This window comes from Labeo rohita, chromosome 14, assembly GCF_022985175.1.
Source record: "Labeo rohita strain BAU-BD-2019 chromosome 14, IGBB_LRoh.1.0, whole genome shotgun sequence".
Lineage (NCBI taxonomy): Eukaryota > Metazoa > Chordata > Actinopteri > Cypriniformes > Cyprinidae > Labeo > Labeo rohita.
Genome location: NC_066882.1, coordinates 18,491,421 through 18,514,136, shown reverse-complemented (window position 1 = coordinate 18,514,136; position 22,716 = coordinate 18,491,421). Strand labels below are relative to the sequence as shown.

The 22,716-nt window shown below is 36.5% G+C and overlaps 1 protein-coding gene across 1 annotated transcript in view; it reads right to left on the bottom strand.

The window, feature by feature from the left end:
* tspan17 (tetraspanin 17) overlaps positions 1-21,536 on the bottom strand; it is a 23,817-nt gene extending 2,281 nt beyond the window's left edge. The window contains exons 1-8 of the mRNA XM_051127567.1: positions 21,043-21,536; positions 11,009-11,063; positions 9,775-9,917; positions 9,361-9,531; positions 9,035-9,160; positions 6,374-6,421; positions 5,105-5,221; positions 1-2,460 (exon numbers count right to left, since the gene is read on the bottom strand). The exon at positions 1-2,460 is cut by the window's left edge and continues 2,281 nt beyond it. Of these exons, the coding sequence (XP_050983524.1) occupies positions 2,395-2,460; positions 5,105-5,221; positions 6,374-6,421; positions 9,035-9,160; positions 9,361-9,531; positions 9,775-9,917; positions 11,009-11,063; positions 21,043-21,129 (813 nt within the window). The 5' untranslated portion in view covers positions 21,130-21,536 and the 3' untranslated portion in view covers positions 1-2,394. The remainder of the gene's footprint in view (positions 2,461-5,104; positions 5,222-6,373; positions 6,422-9,034; positions 9,161-9,360; positions 9,532-9,774; positions 9,918-11,008; positions 11,064-21,042) is intronic.
* Between the last annotated feature and the right edge of the window lie 1,180 nt (positions 21,537-22,716).

Sequence of the window (22,716 nt, the reverse complement as noted above, 5' to 3'; positions counted from 1 at the left end):
CAGAATTGTGATTTAAACTCAGAACTGTGTGTTATAAAGTCAGAACTGTGAGATATAAACTCACAATTCTCAGAAATAAACTTGTATTTCTGAGAAATAAAGTCAGAACTGTGAAATATAAAGTAAGAATTGTGAGTAATAAAGTCACAATTCACAATTTTGACTTTTCTTGCAATTGTGACTTTGCACCTTGCAATTCTGACTTTTTTCTCAGAATTGCAATAGAAACTAGATAAAGATAAAAACTCACTATTTTGACTTTTTCTTGTAATTGTAAGTTTGTATCTTGCAATTCTGACTTTTTTCTTGCAATTGTGAGTTTTAAAGTCCAGTTTTGAGGGGGAAAAAAAAACTGGTATGTTCTCAGAATTGCGAGTTTCTATCTCACAATTCTGACTTAACTTGCAATTGTGTATTATAAAGTCACAATTGCTGATATAGTAAAAAGTCAGAAATGTGAGATAAAGTCGCAATTACCTTTTTTACTTTTTATTCATGGCGGAAACAGGCTTCCATAATACTAAAATTATTTTAATTCTCTTTATTTGGATTCATTAATTTCTTTCTGTATTACAGTAATTCAAAGATTTTACTTTTAAATACAACAAAATATCATCATATGTATAAATATTTTATAAATTAAATAATATATCGTTATATATATATATATCTTTTTTATTATGTTAATGAGAATTTGGGAGTAAATGTGCTTCACTTTCTTTAAGCAATATATTTTCCCATTTTTTCTTTTATTCATGATACTGAAATGCAACCTGGACATGTTCTTGATAGCTTTTCATGAGTCATCGATTTGTGTGCACAAAAAGGAGGATAAACATTATCTTCAGCATGTAATCTTGCATTTGCATAAAAGATTTGCCTTTTATATACACTATATATCTCTCAAAAAGACCACAGAAGAGAAATCTCACATTTTACATATTTGCTCTGATAACACAGGGTTACACAGACCCTTGAAACAGAGCAAAGCTTTTTAAATGGATCAATCAGATCAGTCTGGCTGACATGACACTCCACTGCTGAAACCATCCGAGCACGTTCTACATACGCAGTCGGCAGCACATCATTTATCTCACTTTGCACATTATTAGCGTTAAGGTTGTGACTCGATGCAGACACATACTAGGTGTACACAGGTGTACTAACACAGCTAGGTGAAAACACACTGGTATGGTATTCATAATGGAACGGACACACATTCACACACGCATGTGTGTGCATGTGTTTAAAAAGGTCTGCATTGCCATGCATTTCTGTAATAGATGACTGCATGCATATGGTGCGAGCAAGAGAGACTGAACAGTAAAAAAAAGCCTTCCTAAAGGTCCATGTGCTGTGTAACTGTCAGCTTCTGCCACCATCTCTATAGGGCTCAATAAGGCATGTGATCATACACACTGTCCACCTCATGTGCACTCACATCAGATTCATTCGCAGCGCACTCTGCGTGATCTGAAGCATTTCCCAGAGGGAATGTATACCGTGTGATTTCTATAAAAAGTTCAGTTGGTTAGTATAGCAATGTATATCTTCTATGAGTTAAAGCAGCATCATATTTATAATAATACATTATTAGTGTCACTACAGCATATCACTATCTAGCGAAAACAAAGATTCATAAGCAAGTCTGGGAAAGCGGTTAAGTCGATTTATACTCACAGAGAACCAAAAAAAACGAGAAAATTAATAAAACATAGCTATACAGACAAATAACAGAACGTTTTTCCACCTCCTCCCCAACAGTAGTGGTAGAACTCACAAAAATAAATGCATTATGTGTAATGATCAAGTACGTCATTCTAATTGGCCGCCCTGTGCAACAGAGGGCCAATCAGAGGTAAGAGTCCTAGCGTCCGTCGGCTCGAATGACTGACAGACAGAACATTGTGTAAAAAGCCACACAAGTGTATAGTTAAATGCACCGCTGTAAGGCTTTGTTTAGTTCATGGCTCCTCTGTCCCAGTCCCAGTGGTTGATTTGTGTGTTTCTCTATAAGAAAGTCATCCACAGGTTAATGAAAACACCCTCCACTTGACATCACGGAGGAGAGTCTGGCGAACGTTTTAATAAGGGCAAACGAAAATAGCGTTCGATCAAGAGACAGCTGCGAGATCGCAGATAGCTTGATCTTGATGTGACATCTCACGTTAAGCTCCTTCAGGATAGTCTCCGTAAGAGCTTGTTTTCAGATAAGAAATGACAAAAAAGAAAAAAATCATGGGCAGTCTGTTTTGTAAAGTCAGCTAACATACAATGTCTGTGGGGTTAAAAGGGCGGAATTTCCCAGCTCAGTGGTGTGTAAACAGTGCTGATTTGCAACTAGCTCTCTGCAATAATCAGAGGTCACTGTCACCTGTCGCTCGCTGCAGTGGGTCACCAGTTGGCTTTGACCGCTCTGATGTCGCTCACCAGGTTCTGAGCCAGACATATGCCAAAAATCTGAAACGTATTTAAAAAGAAAGCATCACAGAGGAGGAAAAAGTACAATGCACATACAACTTGACTTTTTTTAACTACCTTACAAGCTGAAATATACCTATAAACTATAGTTGTATTATACAAAAACAGTCAAAAAATGTTGGGGTCATATATAAAAATAAATTTAAAATGTACCACAAAAATAAATAACATAAATAATATTTGTAATAATAAAAAGCTAAAGAAAATGCAGCTGATAAGTAGGATTTTAAAATTACTTTTTAGAACATTTTCATTACAGTTAAGCACATTAAACGCCTTTGCAATTTCATTCACTTTATGACAAATAATGGCAAAATATTTCAATTTTATCATGTATTTCTAAATATACATTGTTGTATATTTGTTGTACAAAATAAGAAATAAAGAAGCACAAATTAAATGCATTAATTAAAAATAAAAATAAAAAAAGGGTGACTTTCATTATTGTATACAGTTTTTTGCATTACAGTAATAATAATATTGAAAAGAAATGTGCTGGTATGAAAATAACACAATGCAAATTTACATTTTATATTTTTTTCTTTGATTTTGGGGAAATTTTAAGATTCACCTAGCCACCCATTAAAGGATTAGTTCTCTTCCAGAATCAAAATTTCCTAATAATTCACTCACCCCCATGTCATCCGAAATGTTCATGTCTTTCTTTCTTCAGTCAAAAAGAAATTAAGGTTTTTGAGGAAAACATTCCAAGATTTTTTTTCCATGTAGTGGACTTCAATGTTGGCCAGTGGCTTGAAGGTGTAAATTACAGTTTTAATGCAGTTTCAAAGCGCTCTACACAATCCCAGCCAAGGAACAAGGGTTTTATCTAGTGGATCAATCAGTCATTTTCTTAAAAAATAAAAAATAAAATAAAAAATTGTATACTTTTTAACCACAAATGCTCGTCTTGCAGCAGCGCTGCGTAATCACGTTCGAAAAGTCATGCACGATTAGTTCTTTCTCTGTATACTTCATTTACTAAAGGTAGAATTCCATCTCAGAATTCTCCATCTTAGAATTCAGGAAGGTAAAAATTCCATCTCATCTTCTCCTCCAACTTTAAAATCGTCCAACACTGTTGTTTTACCTTTTTTTGTAAAGCGCGTTGGACTTTGCACGTTCGCTTCGTAAACACTGGGTCAGTACTTCCGCCTACATCACGCGTGCGTGATTATCAGCGCTTGGCAGTAGCATCGCTACAAGAAAGTGTTTTCTTTAGTCAAGAAACACTAGATTTATGAAGGCTAATGTTTTTTGTATTTGAGGAGCAGAGAAGAGTATCTTAGTCTAGCATTTGTTGTTGAGTGACAGCCAAATAGCTTGTGCGAACCGCTGAATCTTTTATAATATAATACTTTGGCCAAATAACAAAAAACTTAGGGTGACTTCACACCTGTAGATCGATTGCTTTGTTCCAAAACAGGGATTAAAATTATTACAATGTCGCCTTTTATTTTTGGTGCGGTTCGCTTTCACACAGCAAAGTTTCTAAACAGACCATATATGTTAATACAAGTCACACGCAAGTAAACTGTCCTTCTCATTTTGGTGAAATGTTAATAATATAATAACACATACAACGATGCAAATAAACGTAGCCTATTTGTAGGCCTATACATTTATATGGTAACACTATACAATAAGATTTCATTAGTTAATGTTAGCTAATGTATTAACATGAACATTACATTTATTACAGTATTTATTAATCTTTCTTAATGTAAATGAATGAAAATACAATTGTTCATTGGTAGTTCAAAGTGCATTAACTAACGTTAATAAAGATTAATAAATACTGTAGAAGTATTGTTCATTCTTAGTTCATGTTAACTACACTAGTTAACTAATGAACCTTTTTATGAGGTGTTACCATTTATACAAATGTATCTGTATACAACAAAGCCACAATACCAACTTTGACAGCACAGTGTTTATTATTAATTAAAATACGGTGTTTTTTTATTTCCTAAAAAGTAGGTCCTAGGAGGTTTCTGGCCCGACAGCAAAAAATTTCTTTTGCCTATGTCACAATATGAAGTAGATTCGGCCCTGTACATGATACTGATTTTTGTTGCCAAAATGGTTTGGAACATTTGTTAAATTAACTATTAACCTTAACTATTATGCCCGTCTATGTTCTTGACTGACAGTGTTATTGATCGCTGAGAGAGCATTGACTTGGAGTTGGTTCAATAGACAAATAAAAATGTTAAAACTGAATTTAACTTTAATTAATTTAATTTAATTTTTTTATTAAATGACTGTTTGTTTCACTAGATAAGACCCTTATTCCTCAGCTGGGATTGTGCAAATTGAAACTGCAATTTGGAAAAATCCTAGAATGTTTTTCTCAAAAACCTTAAGTTTTTTTCAACTGAAGAAAGAAAGACATGAACATCTTGCATGACATGGGGGTGAGTAAATTAGCAGGAAATTTTCATTCTGGAAGTGAACTAAACCTTTAAGGAGGAACTTTAAGGTTTAACCAGAAGGTGGCAGTATAATATTCATTCACGTGGGACCAGTTTCTCACTCAGGCCTCATTCAAGCAAATCTGTTCAATCTTTACTACAAAGGATTTTTGCATGCTTTAAAGCATTTCGATTAACACCGTGCTTACCTGTAATAATGCGATCCCCACAAAAATCCCAGCAACAACGATCAGATTGTCCTGAAGCCACTTTTCAAACTGCCCCACGCAGCCCTTTGTATAAATGTACTTCTGCTGATCCAACTCCTATTAAAAGATTATTCAGAATAGAACAGGACTTAATGGAAAACGGCAGGATCTAAAAAAGAAACTAAATCTTCAATCAACAGCAGCATGTAGCATATCAGTGTTCACTCCTCTTGAGTTGACCTTTAAACTTTACTCAAGTCCAGGACAAACAATTAGGCCTTCACCTGGCTGGACCTGCGCATTAATCTATTTGAGAACAAATATCCTCTCTGGAAAACTGGGAGATCTCTCTAGCACGCTAAGTAGATGAAATGTCACCCTGCTTACCACATATAACACAGGGAAGATCCAGTTTGTATTACACAGCCATACAGGAATGTCTTAACTACTGTCTATCGAATTCTGGGAAGGAAGGGGGATGAAAAGGTGTAATTTGGGGCTGTCAGTGACATTTGAAGGTGAAGAAAGAGAAAGCCACACAATCCAGCTTTTGTGAACCATATAAACACGTTCGCCAAAGAATCTTTTGTCCCCCTCAGGGAAGACGACACAAAAGACTTTAGAAACGTAACGCCAAACCGGTAGGAAGTCAGAGGGATTCAGAGAAAGCCATTTAACTGTTTAAACGAATTCATCGCAGATCTTTGTTAACTTATTCTCTTTTTCTGTTCCTCTCCAATGCCTTCCTACAGAGGTTGAACAAAGAAATGCAGAATATTTAAAAGTATAATTCTTTTATATCATAAACTCAATACTTATTGTTCAGAACAACAAATCCATAAAAAGCCCTATAAAAGCAAACCAGACTAAATCTTTCCAAAGGTGTACTGTGAGAGAAAGAGTATCCATGGATACAGAATAAGTACTTTGTACCACGGGAGCGACCGTGGTGAACCGTGGGTGCAGTGTCACTCCACCCATACTGAGAGGCACTGGGTTGGCATAAGCCGCTGACTTCCCAATTACAGAGCTCCACAATTTCCCGTGGCTAAAACTAGAAGCTAATTATCACTTTTAAAGGCTTAAACTGTTATTAAGGAGGCGAACAAGAGGAACTCAAATGCTCTCAGAATCTCTCATGCGCTTAAACCTTCTGGGCTCTTTTCAGAGGGTGGTCTGACACAACACAGTTTATACACTAGAATGTTTTTCAGCATTATGAATATACTATGGAACTGTAACATTTCAAACTAGTAAGAACATACTTACCCCTTGAAGCCGCACATCATAGCCACATTGTGTATTCAGGACATCCTCCTACAGAGAACAAAAGAACATGCTCAGTTTACTTCAGAACATTTCTATGCACTGTATTTTTCGAAGTTGTAAATAAAACAAAGATTACTGGGGTACATGCTACAAGAAAACACAATTTTAGTCTTTCTTCAAAATGTGCTATTTTCAAGCAATTTCTGAGCGAATTTTGTTTCAAAAGAATTCCCACACCAATTTTTTTTTCTGTGTAGAAGAGTAAAGAATTGACAATAGAATAAAACAGATAAACTTTCTGATCAAATATAATGTTTAGGATCATATTAAATTAATTAGGATGGAATAAAACAATCTTTAGGACAGAACAGAACGGAAAAATAGTATAAAAGAACATTTCAATAGAATATGACAGAACGTTAGAATCGTCAGGATTTTAAATAAAACAATTTTCAAAAATAGAATAGAATCTTAGGGGCAGAATAGATTTTTTAAATAAAACAATATAATAGGATATATAGGAGAATTAAATGAAATCCTTTGGACAGAAATAAAAACAGTAGAATAGAATAGAATAGAATAGAATAGAATAGAATAGAATAGAATAGAATAGATCTATACTAAATAGTGATGAAAGTCAAAAGATTAAATGTCATGGATGAATATTTACAGAGTAATCCACTATTTTGTAGAGGGGGGTCAAAATGGCAATTTTCACCTGAGATTTAGAGCCAAATTACAAGTGGGGTAAAAATGACTTCAGAAATCTGGTAGCATCATAATGTTATTTTTACACAGAGATTGGTCCGTTAGTAAAATGTGTTGACTTTAGCAATCTCTGTTGCATTATGTGCCAATGGTGACCTTTCAAAAATGGGGAAACTGCACTTTTCAAGTTTTTACTCCAAAGTTTGCTTGTCTGTAACTCAAAGATATCAGAAGTACTAAAGATCTCATAATGCCCTTTTAGATATTGGGTCTTAGCAAACTTTTCTTTTGTTTCTTAATTTTTAATGCCCTGTATGCTTCAGTTCCAGAGATTCTGGAATTTAAATATGGCTCCAAGAGTAAATCATTCAATTGTACACATTTTCAGTGGTTAAAAACCAAATGTGGGTCAGCCTGCAAAAATATGATACTTTTCTTTTAAAAAGGAATGTCTGAAGAACAAGTAATGTTGAAACTGGAGATGTATCTTGTTTTTTTTCTGTCAAGACAACTGCATTAAACAAACCTGAGTGCCATAAATACTCTTTTTCCAAAGTTTGCATGCATATAACTCAAAAAGTATTAAAGATATCGCAATATGATTTTAGATTCTAGTTCTTAATAATTTTTTTCTTTTTGGAATCATCATTTTTAAGGCCCTACATCATTCAGACCCCGAGATACAGGAACCTCAATGAGGCTCCATGTCCAGATAGTTGAATAATACCCATTTTCAGTGGTTGAAAACCAAAAGTTAGTCACACTGTATGCACCCGATACTTGCTTTTAAAGCAGACTTTACCTAGTAGCTTCAGAAGCTGTAAAAATAATCAAAATCCTTTCTTCCAAATATACCTGAAACTGATTCAAATATAGAATCTTATGAACAGACTAAAGAGATCAAGGTAATGTACCTCAACTTGTCCATTTCAGTGCACTTCATATTTTTGCAAAGGTAGCCACATTTGGTTTTCAACCACTGAAAATATGTACAGTTTAATGATATACTCCTGGAGCCATATTGAAATTTCAATATCTCTGGAACGGCACCATAAAGGGCCTTAAAAATGAAAATACCAAAAGGAAAGTTTGTCAAGACCCAATTTCTAAAAGGGCATTAAGATATCTTTAATACTTCCTGAGTTACAGACATGTAAACTTTAGAGTAAAAATGCTATTTCACTATTTTTGAATGGTCACCACTGGCAACAAAGATTGCTAATGTCAACAGATTTTACAAACAGACCTACCAATCTCTGTTAAAAAATAACATTATGATGCTGCCATCTTTCTGAAGTCTTTTTTGCCCCCTTGTAATTTATAAAAAAAATATATATATATATATATATATATATATATATATATATATATATACACACACACACACACAAATATACACAAATTAATGTATATATTTAAGAGAAATATGTTATGTATTACAAAATATTTTTATTCATATATAATATAAATCCTAGAAAATTATAATAAATACATATACTTGTAAATATTTCTTAAATATGTACATGAATGTGCTAGTATTTATATATACATAATAATACATTATAATTACACACAGTACACACACATATATTAGGCAAACTCAAACTTTTATTTTGTATGCGATTAATCGCGATTAATCGTTTGCCAGCCCTAATATATATACATAATATATATATATATATATATATATATATATATATATATATACACACACACAGAAAAGGAAAAAATACTTGTCAAGACACCCCTAGGGTTTTGCATACTAAAACCCTTAGCTACATTCTGTTATTCCCATAAACAGACCAGCATATTATGCTAAACCTTTTTGAAAGAAGTCTATGAACTTCAAAGCTCAAAGCATGCAGCACAGATTTTGAGGAATAACACTGTTAACTTGGAGGAAAAGGGAAGTGCAAGTGGTAAACAGATGAAATGATCATTTCTGGCACTCACAGCAGGGTCTTTGACGCAACAGGAGAAGGGAACACCACACCTTTCCCGGCTGGGGTTGAAGTCGGTGCAGTTGAAATAGATGTTCAGGTTCCAGTCATTCGGCCCATGAGCACCACAGCACGACCACTGATGTGATAGATGACAACAGAGATGACATCACTATCATTATCATCATCACAGCTGTAATTTACAGTTTTTCATATAAAGAAAGCTTAATGACTCAGTGGATGTCTCATATTTTTAAATGCACACTTATATATCAATCCCATTTAAAATAGACCCACAGCGCAGGAGAAAATGAGAGGGGACGGGAAGTGCTGACTCACATATTCTTGAGCAAAGTCAATGAGGTTCTGGAGGTCAATGTCATCCCGATACGCTTTAACATTGTTGTTGATGAAGAAGTTCAGCTGGTCTTTAATCCAATCTTTAAACACAAAGGCTAAAATACCAGCTGTGAGCTCCAGGAAAAAGATGAGGCCCAAAAACACTGAAAACTAGAAGAGAGAACACAGAATTTTTAAAGGAAATCATTCTTCAATCAATCATTCTAACACATTCCAAGATTCTAAGGAGACTTTTCATTCTTTCTGGGCGTATTTTTGTGAAATAGCTAATTCGTTTCATTTACACAACCGTATCTGGCAACAAATAAACCTTGAAATGAGTGAAGAGAGGAAAACAGGTTGCAGAAAAACGGGAGGCAGGGCTCGTAGGCCGGACGCTAGGGCGGAACTCACAAATTTGAGCAGGAACGTGTTCTCCCGGAGTGCACCGATGCATCCGGCAAATCCGAGGATGAACATCACCCCTCCTACAACAATGAAGAGCCAGACAGGGTCGAAACCGCCCAGATCTGTGATGGAGGAAATGTTTGACAGCACTCCCTGTGGGCCAGACACATCAGACAGAGTTGTTGTAAGTTCACATCCTGACCTTAAAATCCTCCACCACCTGCCAGGCCGCCACAACTGACGGTGTTTGGGCAACTGTTAGCAGTGATTCATGCCTTCCACGTTTGGATTTCCACATCAGGGTGGAATCTCAGTTCAACCCCAGAACCAACAGCAGGACTGTGACTATGCTGACAGGGAATATAAACAGGGTTTCCTTTTTTGTGTGTTCTTGCCTGGTTTGTTATGATGGTGTAAGAAAAGACTCATTTAAAATAAACATCAATCCACCAAATTCAACACCCTTAGTTCAACTCTTATTTTTATTCCTATGATTAACATTTTGCAAATTAACATCAAACCACTTTATTAATTATTTACATCATGTTACCGAGACGTTCCTTAATCGGCTGACATTAATACAAAGTGCCATATGGCCTACACGTGTCTTTTAGCAGAACAATCAGCGACTGAAATGGAGCAATTTCCAGGTTATTAATCAGCCAATTGACTTCATTCATTAAGTCGCCTCAAATTAGTGTGAAGAAATTACATTCACCTTCCATGCTTGAATACATAACAGCAAGGGTGACCTTTTCCAAGAAGGACGACAAATCAGAGAGAGAATAGTCGCAATAAACACAAAGCCTTATTGAGCTGTACGGTACGGTTGCAAAATAACACAGACATTAAACTGCCATGGAAATAAATAAAAGATGCCACCCATATGCTCTCAAATGTCATGGTTTAAGGGTATTAAAAGGGAGACTACAGACATCAAAAGAGGAAAAAGCAACATGGGGGATTCACAGAAAAGCTTTCAGCAAAAAGAACATCTCAGAACATTACACAAAATAAAACATGAAGTCCAAAGGATGTTAAATATTAATTTGGACGCTTTAACTGCCAGACCGAATGAGACAACAGGGTATTTGTAGGTAGTTTTTTACTCTTAAAGTGTGCCATTGTCTTGTGTTTAGGTATATGACTATGTTGCTCAGGCAACCGCATGGATAATAATATTAGGAATCTGAGGCATGTCACCGATGGTTGTGTTAGTCTGTATTTGTGTGTTTCCAACTTGCCTTTTCTGCCCAGGCCCAAAGTCCAATACCCAGGAATGCAGCTCCCAGCAACTGCAACACAACAGAACTCATCACATTTACAGCACTTATACAATTCACTCCTGCTACATAATGGCAAGAGGTTACTGCTATGTGCACACAGCACTACAACACTCTTTATCTAAGGGCAACCTATCTGAAAAGAAAAAAACAAAAACAAAACAGCCTTGGCTGAGTTTCCATCAAAGATCCGGAAAGCAGAGATTTCCCTGCATGTGCTGCCATGTTTGGCATAAGGTTCCCTAACAGGGAGCCAAGACTTGGTTTTACCTGAATGAGAGAAATCGTTTGGATGCTAGAGCTTACAGGAAACATTTTTTTTTTCTATAGAGGTTTATGGTGCAATAATGTTACTGTTTTGGCATGTGTATGTACGATCCTGGCCAAATCAACCTCTAAATTGTCTAATCACACTGCTCTAATTGTTGCATATGAGTCCCTCAGTTGTTCTCAGTGTGAAAAGATGGATCTCAAAATCATACAGTCATTGTTGTAAAGGGTTCAAGTAAACAAAAATGATGGAAAACCAAAGAATTTGTGGGACCTGGATTTTTCTGAATGACAGCGGGCAGTTTAACAGTTCAGGACAAACAAGGGACTCATGAACAACTATCACTAAACACAGCTGTGGATGATTCAGGTAAAAACACAAGAATCAAGGGTACTATTGAACAAGGTCATTTTAAAAAAATCAACTATTATTTTCTCTTGTGGACTATATGCAAACATCTTTCATATGAAATATCTTATTCAGGTCAGTACTAAATAAACAATAACATGCATTTTGTACGATCCCTCTTATTTTGGTAAAATAACATTTGGCAGATTCTGCAAACTTTTGACCTCAACTGTACTGTATGTAGAATTTTTATGTGCGAGCTGACGTTATCAACTCATGCATGCATTTACAGCTTGATGTAGTCTATTAGAATACAGTTACAATGCCAACAAATATAGTTGCAAACAAAGCCACTCTGCACATCTTTGAGCAACACACAACAGGGTCTCATTACTGAATGAAAGAGTGAGTGAATAATTTAATGACACATTCATAAAGACAGACATTAGTTTCAATTTTGAAAGAAAGAGCCACTTGAAAGAATTGTCAAAAATATCCCCTTGTTGGAGAAAGATCATTTCTGTCTCTGCTGTGAACTAAATACCACAAAATATATGAAAAGTTAAACAGGCCTAGCATGAACCACTCAAGGTACCAGAACAAAATCCTTTTCAAAATCAGTGAAATATCATCTTATTATTGTCTTTGACAAAATAAAAAATATATTATTTTTGGTCAATATTGCATGCCCCTAATTCTTATTCACTAAAAATCTTCAACTCCTTCTAAAGGTCTGCGTGCATCGATTTTTCAGTCTCACTCCTGCCTGCTCTAATAAAAAAATAAGTGAATATGTCTTTCCGCTCCCTTCCACAGTTTTTACACTTTGTCGTAAAGTCCCGCAGGAATGCAGACCTCCACCTAAATCATACATTTATTCATATATCATGTGTTTGCATACATAGCCATAACACATCCCATCAGATTTCACGTCAGTGTCACTGGTCACTGAATTCAAACCAACCATTATCTGTCATGATGGTTCTTGAATGTACACAAATGAGATTTGAAACCTATGAAATTCAGGACAATTGTGAATGACAACACTAGTTTCACAAAGCTATTGTACAGCTTCGAAAAACTTGGAACGTGATTCACATATTTCATTGGGTCCACTTTCAAAAAAGTCATATATCACTTTTTAATAGACAAAAACAGAAGAGACCATACACTACATTACTAGAGAGAGAGAGAGAAAGCGATAGAGAGAGGCAATGAGAAGAATTTGTGGGTTGAGAAGAATTTGAACCAGAGCACCACATCTTAACATGCCTTACAGGAATAGAAAAATGACAGTTCTGTCATTAATTACTCACCCTCATGTTGTTCCAAACCCGTAAGACCTTCATTCATCTTCGAACACAAATGAAGATATTTTTGATGAAATCCGACAGCTTTCTGACCCTGCATAGACAGCAACGCAACTACCACGTTCAAGGCCCAGCTAAAATAGTCCATGTGACATCAGTGGTGGTTCAACAGTAATGTTATAAAGCTACAAGAGCACTTTTTGTGCACAAAGAAGTCTTCGACGCTCATGGCGTTCTGATGTAGAACGTCCATCTCTCTTAGGGTGTGTTCACACTTGTAGTTTGGTTCGTTTGGTTAATTTGGTCTGGATCAAAAAGGAAAATAATACATTTGGTCCTGGTTTGCTTAGCATTCACACTGACGATTTTCACAGCAAACTTAAACATATCAAACCTAAAGGCATAGTGATACGTTCACAACCTGACTGGTCGGGTTGTATGACGTATATTTCTTGACGGAACTCATGGAACACCCCAAACAAAAGGAAAAAAAGTGCGTCCAACTTAAAGCGGCACTGCGGGTGTATGACAAAGTACCCATTCACTGATTGGTCTACATTGCACCTTGAACACCGCAGTCTATGCATGGTCAGAAAGTTCTTGGATTTCATCAAAAATATCTTAATTTGAATTTTGAAGATGAACGAAGGTCTTAGGGTTTGGAATTATATGTGGGTGAGCAATTAATGACAGAATTTTCACTTTTGGGTGAACTATCCCTTTAAGAACATGCACCCACCACTAGGCCATGGCACCAACCAGAATCCAATTTTGCTTGGACTAAACCATGCAATAAAAGATGTTTCTCTGTCAGTCTGATTTACTGACTGACCTTCTCACTCTAATGTGTTATCAAAACTACAGATTCCCTGTCAAACTCCTACTGGGCTCTCAGCGGTATGTGTTTGACTGCAGGTTAGAGCAATACCAGCATGTGGGGAAGCGCGAGAGCCGGATGGTGACAGTCAGAGGTCGGGTATCAGCGGCCGCAAATCCCATAATCCCATTTCCCCGTGGTCTCGGCTAATCCAATGGATGGCTGGGACAGAGCTAAGGGCCAGTCATCCACTGCACACACTTTTTCTGTCAACACATACCACTGACTCTCACTCATCCTTATCATGAAGACATCAGCCTATCTCTTCCACTCCTCTTGGTCCTGATCCAGGGGAGGCCGGTGATGTGTCGCCCACGTGGACATCGGGTTTAGACACGTTTAAGCATCACAGAGCACTTAAACAGCTTATGTACTTATTCCGGCCAATCAGAAGACAGCTGCTTTATCACACAGTAGATGATTAGACTTACAGTATCTCTGAATTATCACTGACGGCAGCCAAATAAACTCTTGGCTTAAACTCTCAGCACTGTGACAGTGAACAGAAACACTTTTTCCACCAGCTGTTACATCCATAAGAACAACTTTTGCTTTTCTTCTCCTTGAGCCATCTTCTGACATCTTTATCTTTATTTGATTAAAGAACTGCATTGCCATGGAAACTTTTGGAAAATCTGACTCAGTACATACTAATACTTCTTCAGGTTTTATTAGTGCTGCATGCTAAGGCAAGCATCAGTATTAATTTTGCTCACAGTATTCAGGTTTAGTGATTTGGACAAACGAACCCCCTCGCAACTTATCCCACACTATTTGTTATATGTACATGCACAATACAGTGTGGTCTTTGTTCTCAAAAACTAAAACTATTATGTTAATTGCTAAAATAAATATTAGATTAAAAAATAATTTAAAAAAAGAAAGAAGTTTAAAGTTATACTCCGTTAAACCAAAAATGAACATTTTGTTATTAATTACTCACCCTCCTGCCGCTCCAAAACTGTAAGACCTTCGTTCATTTTCGGAAATCCGAGAGCTTTCATTGACAGCAATGCAACTGACACGTTCAAGGCCCAGAAAGGTAGTTAAGACATAGTTAAAATAGTTATGGGACATCACCGATTCATCTGTAATGTTCTGAAGAATTCTTTTTGTGCACATAAGAATACAAAATATTCTTGTAGCTTCATTAAATAAATGTTGAACCACTGATGTCAAATGGACTATGTAAAACAATGTCCTTATTAACTTTCTGGGCCTAGAACATATCAGTTGCATTTGGATTTCACCAAAAATATCTTAATTTGTGTTTCGGAGATGAACAAGGTCTTACGGGTTTGGAATGACATGAGGGTAAGTAATTAATGACACAATTTTCATTTTTGGATTAACTATCCCTTTTAGTTAAAGTACTTAAACTACTAAAACAACTGAAAAATTTAGAAATAATTAATAAAAAACGACAAATACACATTAAAATGTGATGTAAACTTAGCCATGATCATTAATTTTTTTACCAGTTGTTAAATTTCTATCATTTTATCATGTCTATGTGCATAAATTTTTTTAACTCAATTTTGATTTGATCTTTAATTTGATTTTCACCCGGTGGCTAATAAAACTCTAACTCATGTTGTTCCAAACCTGTATGACTTTCTTCCATCTGTGGATCTGTGAAACTGTTTTTGCCCATATTATAAAAGTCATGAGGGTCCAAAACAACTTTCATCAAATGGGCAAAGAACGCAGACAGATAAAGACACACAACATACAAGCTTGGAACAACATGAGGGTGAGCAAATAATATAATTTTGAGTAGCAATTGGGTGGGTTTGGCAACCCTGGCTTCCATTGACAAAGCATGCACCAAAACAATAATATAATGCTCCAATCCGCTTTTAAAAATAATGATATAAAAACATTTAAACACTTACGCAAACGAATCATGCCCACAGCTAAAGTTCAACAGTGAATATTTTAGTTGAGTGCTAAAGTGACTGAAGAAACACCACAGTTTGTAAACCAAAATACGACTAGTTACATTCTTTTTTAATAAACAAAGTAAGTAGAACAACGACAGTCTACATTAATCTACATATTCTTAGGAAATAACTGGTTCACAGCGAATGATCAGAACTACTTCAGTAAGACAGTAACATTGTGTTTTACCTGAAAACCCAAAGCTGCACTAGGTAGCTACACATCACATATTAGCACAAAAAAATTGCTATTTTGAGCTCCCAATTAAAAATGTACATATAACCTATCAATCAAACTTCCAAGTTGTGGTTCAGAGTCCAAATAAAGAAGCCAACGAAGATAAAATCCAAGATTAGAGAAGCAGTCTTCGGTAAAATGACGAGAACAACAAAAGATTTGAATTGTACTGCTATGGTATTACAGAAAAAATTCATTTGAATCACTGATTTCTCACATCATCATCTTTCAGCAATGAAAAAAAAACAAACTTTCTTTCACAGCGCAGAACACAGTGTCTTCACGACATGATGTAAACACACTAGCGGAAGAGTTTGTGGGCAGGTCAGAGTGTTCGTATTTCGCGGGCATGTGGGGATTATGCAAATATATTACCTAGTGACGTATATCGGTAACAGACGAAGACTAGAAAATATAACAGAAAACTGCAAAAATCTAGTGTTGACCTCATTCATTTGTTTTAGATTTAACACTGATAATCGGAGCCTGTTCTTGATTCTAAATTGTTAAAAAAATATATCTTTCTCTGGCCTAGATTATGGAAATATTGACAACAAGTTCATTGTTTCCAAAAGGACTCAAACGTGACTTCTAGACCTCATCAATGAGGTGAGCTTTAGTCTATTTCCAAACAAAAACTACAAAACAATGAACAACAGCAGTTTGGTATTACTACATAATTTCTGAATGTCAGCAGTGGCTCAATATCAGCACGATAGAGTCATTTTTAATAATTGATGGAACAGCGAGAGTGACTCTGGCTTGATTCATTTGTGTTTTAGTGAGAATGAGTCAATGTGTGCGAGTGAGAGTAGGGCCTGCTGGGAAATGGCATGGAAATAAACTCCCTCGCAGAGCAACAGAGGAAGAAAGGGGAACAGACATGTGGTTCCCATCTGCCGTATGAACCTGGAGGATATGAAAAGGAAAAACATACAAAAACACATGAGCTCCACACGAGCTCAAGCAAGGACACAAACACACAAAACACTTTGTGAATCAGAAATGCACATTGCTTTGTACACGAGCCACACACATTAAGTGTGCAAACAAACACAGCAGTCAATGCTTTTGTCGCATCAGGGGCAATGTGTGTGACAATAGCCACACGGCCCCATCAGCAGCATAGCGAGAGACAAACAGGGCCGTGGCTCGCACTCGGGCCCCTCGGACGCTGTGGGAACAGCACGTCCCGTCTCACACACGCCATTTGTTCACCCCTAAACGTCTTCATTTGAATACAAGACAAGGGGGTTGTGAGGTTCCCAAATGGAAAGGAGGAGGAGAATTTGGAGAGGAGGAATTAAAGGCTGCTGGGGTGGAAAGGGGGGAGGTCTGACGGTGGGAACGTTAAGATGTCCCTTCAAAAGCCTCCTGGGTAGATATCAGACTGCGATTACAGAGCGAGGCGTCTGTAATTACAGGCCATCAACTCGGCCCAGTCTGAGGCTGGCAAAGTGAGTGCTCTGTAGGGATCAGGTAGGTTTCTGCCCGATCAGACTGTCTCCACTTTAAACCAATCAGACAGGCATTAGACAGCATGGGCGTACAGGGGTCAAACAGTCTGCTAAAACAAAAGGAGTCAAGAGACAATAAAAGGCTTTCAAATATGATGAGGGGACAATACGTTGACAAGAAGTATGGAGATCAGAAGCTTAATTATTGATGCTACTGCTCATAATTTAGGTTAGGGATTTGAACATACTCAAAGCACAAGTATGGAACTTATCCTGAATGGTTCAAGCGACAGACATGAATGATACCTCCAATCATGCCAATTATTCTGGAGAAGCCTACTATTACTTTTCTAAGTGGTTGGATGGACAATTTTCTCCTGGCAGAGAATAAAACGTACAAAACGGCTTAGATTTACATGAAATGAGGGAATATCTGCAGAGCCCAGTGAGCAACAATTTAGCAACCACATAAAAAAATAAACAAAAATTCACCTTGACCTCCACCCACAAAAGTGGTGACTTTTGCATGGGTAAACACCAGTCACACAAATCTAGTTTAAAGACATTTTTCCTCCCAAGCTAAGTCAACCAATGTATTTTTGTTCTTATAGGTAGATTTGAAAAATTAAAACTCAAGTTTAATTTAAACCTGCAGCATTATTTTAGTATGAGTGAAAGCTAGAGATTACGGTTTATAAAGTTTTGAATTTGAATATTTTTCTTACACAAACGCATCAATTCACTTCAGAAGGCCTGTATTAACCCCTTGGACCTGTGTGGAGTACTTTTATGATGGATGGATGCACTTTACTGGGCTTCAAAATCTCAACACCCATTCACTGCCATTATAATGCTTGGAAGAGCCAGAACAGAAAGAAAGTCATATACACCTAGGTCAGGTTGAGAGTGCATATATCATTTTTTGGGTGAACTATCTCTTTAAAAACAACACAGCAAAGCTGAGAAGGAAGTTTTAACCACTTTCGTTCATACAATTAAAGTCAAAACAACACTGACGCTCATTGTATGCACAAAAAACAATTCTAAAAATATCTTCTTTTGTTTGCCATAGAAAAACAAGGGTAAGTAAATGACAACAGAACTTTTTTTCAGGTGAATTTTAAGAATCAGATTTGACTTTGGGTGAACTACTTCTGAAAAGATCAAGTCAAGTGTTTAATTTAGCTACAACAGGATTGATTTCAGCTTCCAGGAGTATAGACTGACATTCTGGCTATGATTTGGTGAAAACACAGGCCAACAAAACACAACAGGCTCTCTATAACATGGGAACAATGGCAGTAGGAGGGCTAGCTGTTAGGGAGGACAGCGGATCATTATGCAAGGTTAACATTTCAGACGGGACGGCATTAAAGCATGAGGGGGCACCAATTACCCCAACGCCCTCCAGAGGGGTCTTCACTACCCCATTCAATACTAACCAATGAAGGCTGGAATTTATGACAGCGTGAAGCTTAACAGAATCACACTCCAGGCGATGTGTTCACCCCAGAAATGACTCATGGAAGCTTCCCGCTCCAAGAGTCTCCTTTTATCTAACAATTTATCACTCTCTTACAAGAAAACTGTAGAGGATTTGAGCAGCATGATTGGTTACTCATGATTTCATGGGGAAATGTCAATATTTAAAGGGATCATCGGATGCAAAGTTGACTTTTACATGCTGTTTGAACATTAATGTGTGTATGCACAAATGTACCTTTATAATGATAAAAATCCATGCATCCGTAAAAATAATATCCCCTTTTTCAAATCGAGCCATTCTCAGATCCCGCTCCCACAATAGTCAACTGACATGAGCGTCTTACCTCAGACCCGCCCTAAATCAGCTGTAACAGTCAGACCATTGTTTCGATGCCGGAGCAGGGATGTAAGTTAGACAAGAATATCTCTGATTGAGCGATTGAGGTGTTGTGTTGCTGGATGTAATAATGAACATAGTGGTCGTCATTTACTCCCAACATCTGAGCTGCTGAATATGCAGTAGATTAAGTTTGTTTGTGAAGGGAATGCGCCTCCCAAGCTACATAAATGGCTGTCTGCGCAAATCATTTGTGATCCAGCTTCACCTACAGCAGAAGTGAGTATAAGGGTTTTTTTTATGAATCTCTGCAATCACCTTTCCTAATAACGTGCTAGTTAGCAAGTTCAGCGGCTAAACGCATTAAATGCAGCTAAAGTAAACAGGCTCGTCTCTCCACAGAGAAAACAGGGGTGGGGTGAGCAGAGCTCATTTGCATTTAAAGGAACAATCCATCAGAATAGGATGATTTTTGACAAGGTAAAAAGGGTGTTGTTTTACACAACCATTGAGAATTTTAACCAAAGTATATTATAGACTTCTCATTTAAACCCTACAGAATCACATCAACTTGTGAAAATGGGCATCCGATGACCCCTTTAAGGCTTAAGAGTCACTTAAGATAGATACTTCACCCAAAAATATATATATTTTTTATTATTTACACATTCTCAACTTGTCCTTAACCCATAAAATGTTATTGTTTTGTTGCAATTGAACTGAAATTTTTCCAGACAGCTAGTGTAGATGGCTGTCAAGCCTGAAAGAGGATCATAAAAAGCTCAGTAACAGTCGCCCAAATGGCTCATTTACTATATTACAAGTTTCCATAAACAAAATTTAATCCTGTTTTCCATGTAATAAAGCAAAACATTCTTAACAGTTGGATCAATACCAACATTTTCATGAAATAAGTTTGGCTGGAATACAAAAACCAATAAAAATAAAATCAGACACATAAAAGATTTAGATTTTTCCTTCTGATTGGAATATCAGATAAAGACTAAGAACAGACAGCAGATGAAAGCATAAAAACATTTTATGAGGTAGCATTACAATCAACACCATCATAGCTGAACTGCTAAAGAGCTGATACAATCAGTTTTCCTTCAAATCACTTCACAAAAACATGAAAAACCTGTTTGTGGAAAAGAGACACTTGGAAACAGGGACAAAAAATTGATAATTTCCAACACAGACTTGGAAAAACTGAATGGTGTGAGGTAATCTACGTTAAACCTGTGAACTGACCCAAGCTCCCTCAACTAATGAGACCTTGATAATCCTATTTACCCTCCACTCCTTTTATTTCTCAATGGGATGTATTCTTCAGATCTGGAAAGGTACTGAAAACCAAGATTTCCATAATCCATTCCCATGGGAAACAGGTGATTTTTTTTTTAAACTGGATGAGTATTTGAGAATACTCATCCAGGTTAAACCTGGATGAGTATTTGGGAACGTATCCAACATCATTCATATCAGATGGATCATTTACCATACAAATTAATACATATACAGCACTGGTACGGTATATCACTTATATAAGCATATTCATATAACATGCTTTGAAATGAATAAGGCAAATGTCTATCCTGCTGAACTTGTTTTGCAATCCTGTTTTGTTTAGATGATGGCAACACACAATGGAAAGATTACGGAGGCAATTAATTCAAGTTTGAGAAACATAATGAAAAGCAAAATGAACGGCAGAGCGACAAAACTTACCCAAAATATGATGTTGAATCCGAATAAGAAGTATTTAACACAGCAGCTGACCTCTGCTCCTTTAAAATGATGCTGTTTTCTGCTCATTTTGTCCAGGCCAGCTAACGCTGTTGTGTTGATTGAACGATCAGCTGTGGAAAACTAAACGGATCGGCAAAAATACGACTCGAAAACGATTCATGCATCTATATTTCAGCCGAAGAGGCTGCGAACCAGCAATACATCGCAAATCACAACAATGCAGCATCAACAAACGCTTTTTCCCCTGAGCTGAATCTATTCTTCAGTTCTTCAACATATAAACAACGGATGAGGAGTTAAATGGGTGGGGAAATGAATGCTCCGGGTCCCCCCTGATAAACCCCAAACGCTTTGAATTGGTGTCATGAGATGTGTTTTGTATTTTAACCTTGTTGTGAATGTCCCGAGGAAAACAATCCACAGCAATCTAACAATTCAGAAGAGAGAAGCGCGACACTGCACTCAGGAGCTCACTGTCAACTGAACCAGCTTTCATAATAAAAGTCCTGTCAGCGCCGCTATCATTAATTGTTTATTTATTTCATTTCTGAACAACGTCTTTCACCTTTTAAAAACACCTGTATATTTTTGCGGTCGTCTTGAGCAAACAGTGCTTTTCCAAACACCAACTAATAAATTTGTAAACATTGTTTTGTTTACATGTATAAAAATATAATCAAATTAGATATAATTACTATTTTGTTCAGTAACATCCCCCTCCCTACCTCACCTCAGCCTTTCCCCACCCTGCAACAAGAGACTGTATTTTGCATATTTCATATATTCTATGTAAATTCATTCAAATTCATGTAATTTTTTATTTTTACTTTGTCCTCTTCCTTTGACGTAACCTTCCGTTTTCTATACCTCTGTATTTACTTCATCGCCTTTATTGTTAGTAAGTGTATACTTTGGCAATGTTGTAAATGCTGACAATCGTGCCATTAAATCGTGTAAAATAATTATATTTTATATGCAGCTGAAGGGTTATTTTATTTTGTCACTTCCGGTAGTTGTTGTTATTCATCGTCGCTTATTGCTGCCACTGGAGCTGTGAATGCAGCATCTTTGCAGCATTGGTCTCTCTGGAGAATGTGGAGCATGTTACCTTGTTTACATGGGTAAATGTTCTAAACAGGATGTAAAACATGCATCTGAGAGCCTGCATTGGCTTATGGACAATCCATTTTATTTTTTCTCATTTTTATTCTCTATTATGAAAAGCTGTTTACAAAAGAACAAACTGTTCCTTGACGTCACTGGGAGACCATGTTGGTCGGTGCCGATGAAATAATACAAAATTAATTATTGTTTAATGATTATCTATTTTTGAGGCTTAAAATATTTTTATAGTTTGCATAATTTGAATAGCTACTAAAACACACAGTGTATAATGTCTGGACACATGTGATCGTTACCGATCTTTCCCCCAAATTATTTCATATAATAATTACTTATGTTCGTATTTGTATAATTGACATCTGAAATATTATCCTAAGAATAAATCCTGAGTCTGCAGCGATGGATACAGTAGGAATCAAACCAGTTTACCATTTTATTCCTATAGGTGGCGGTATTGACCAGGCATAAATGGTCTTTGCTGACCGTAACTCCTTAAGAAACTTCAGGCCTTAACTTTTTGATGAATAACTT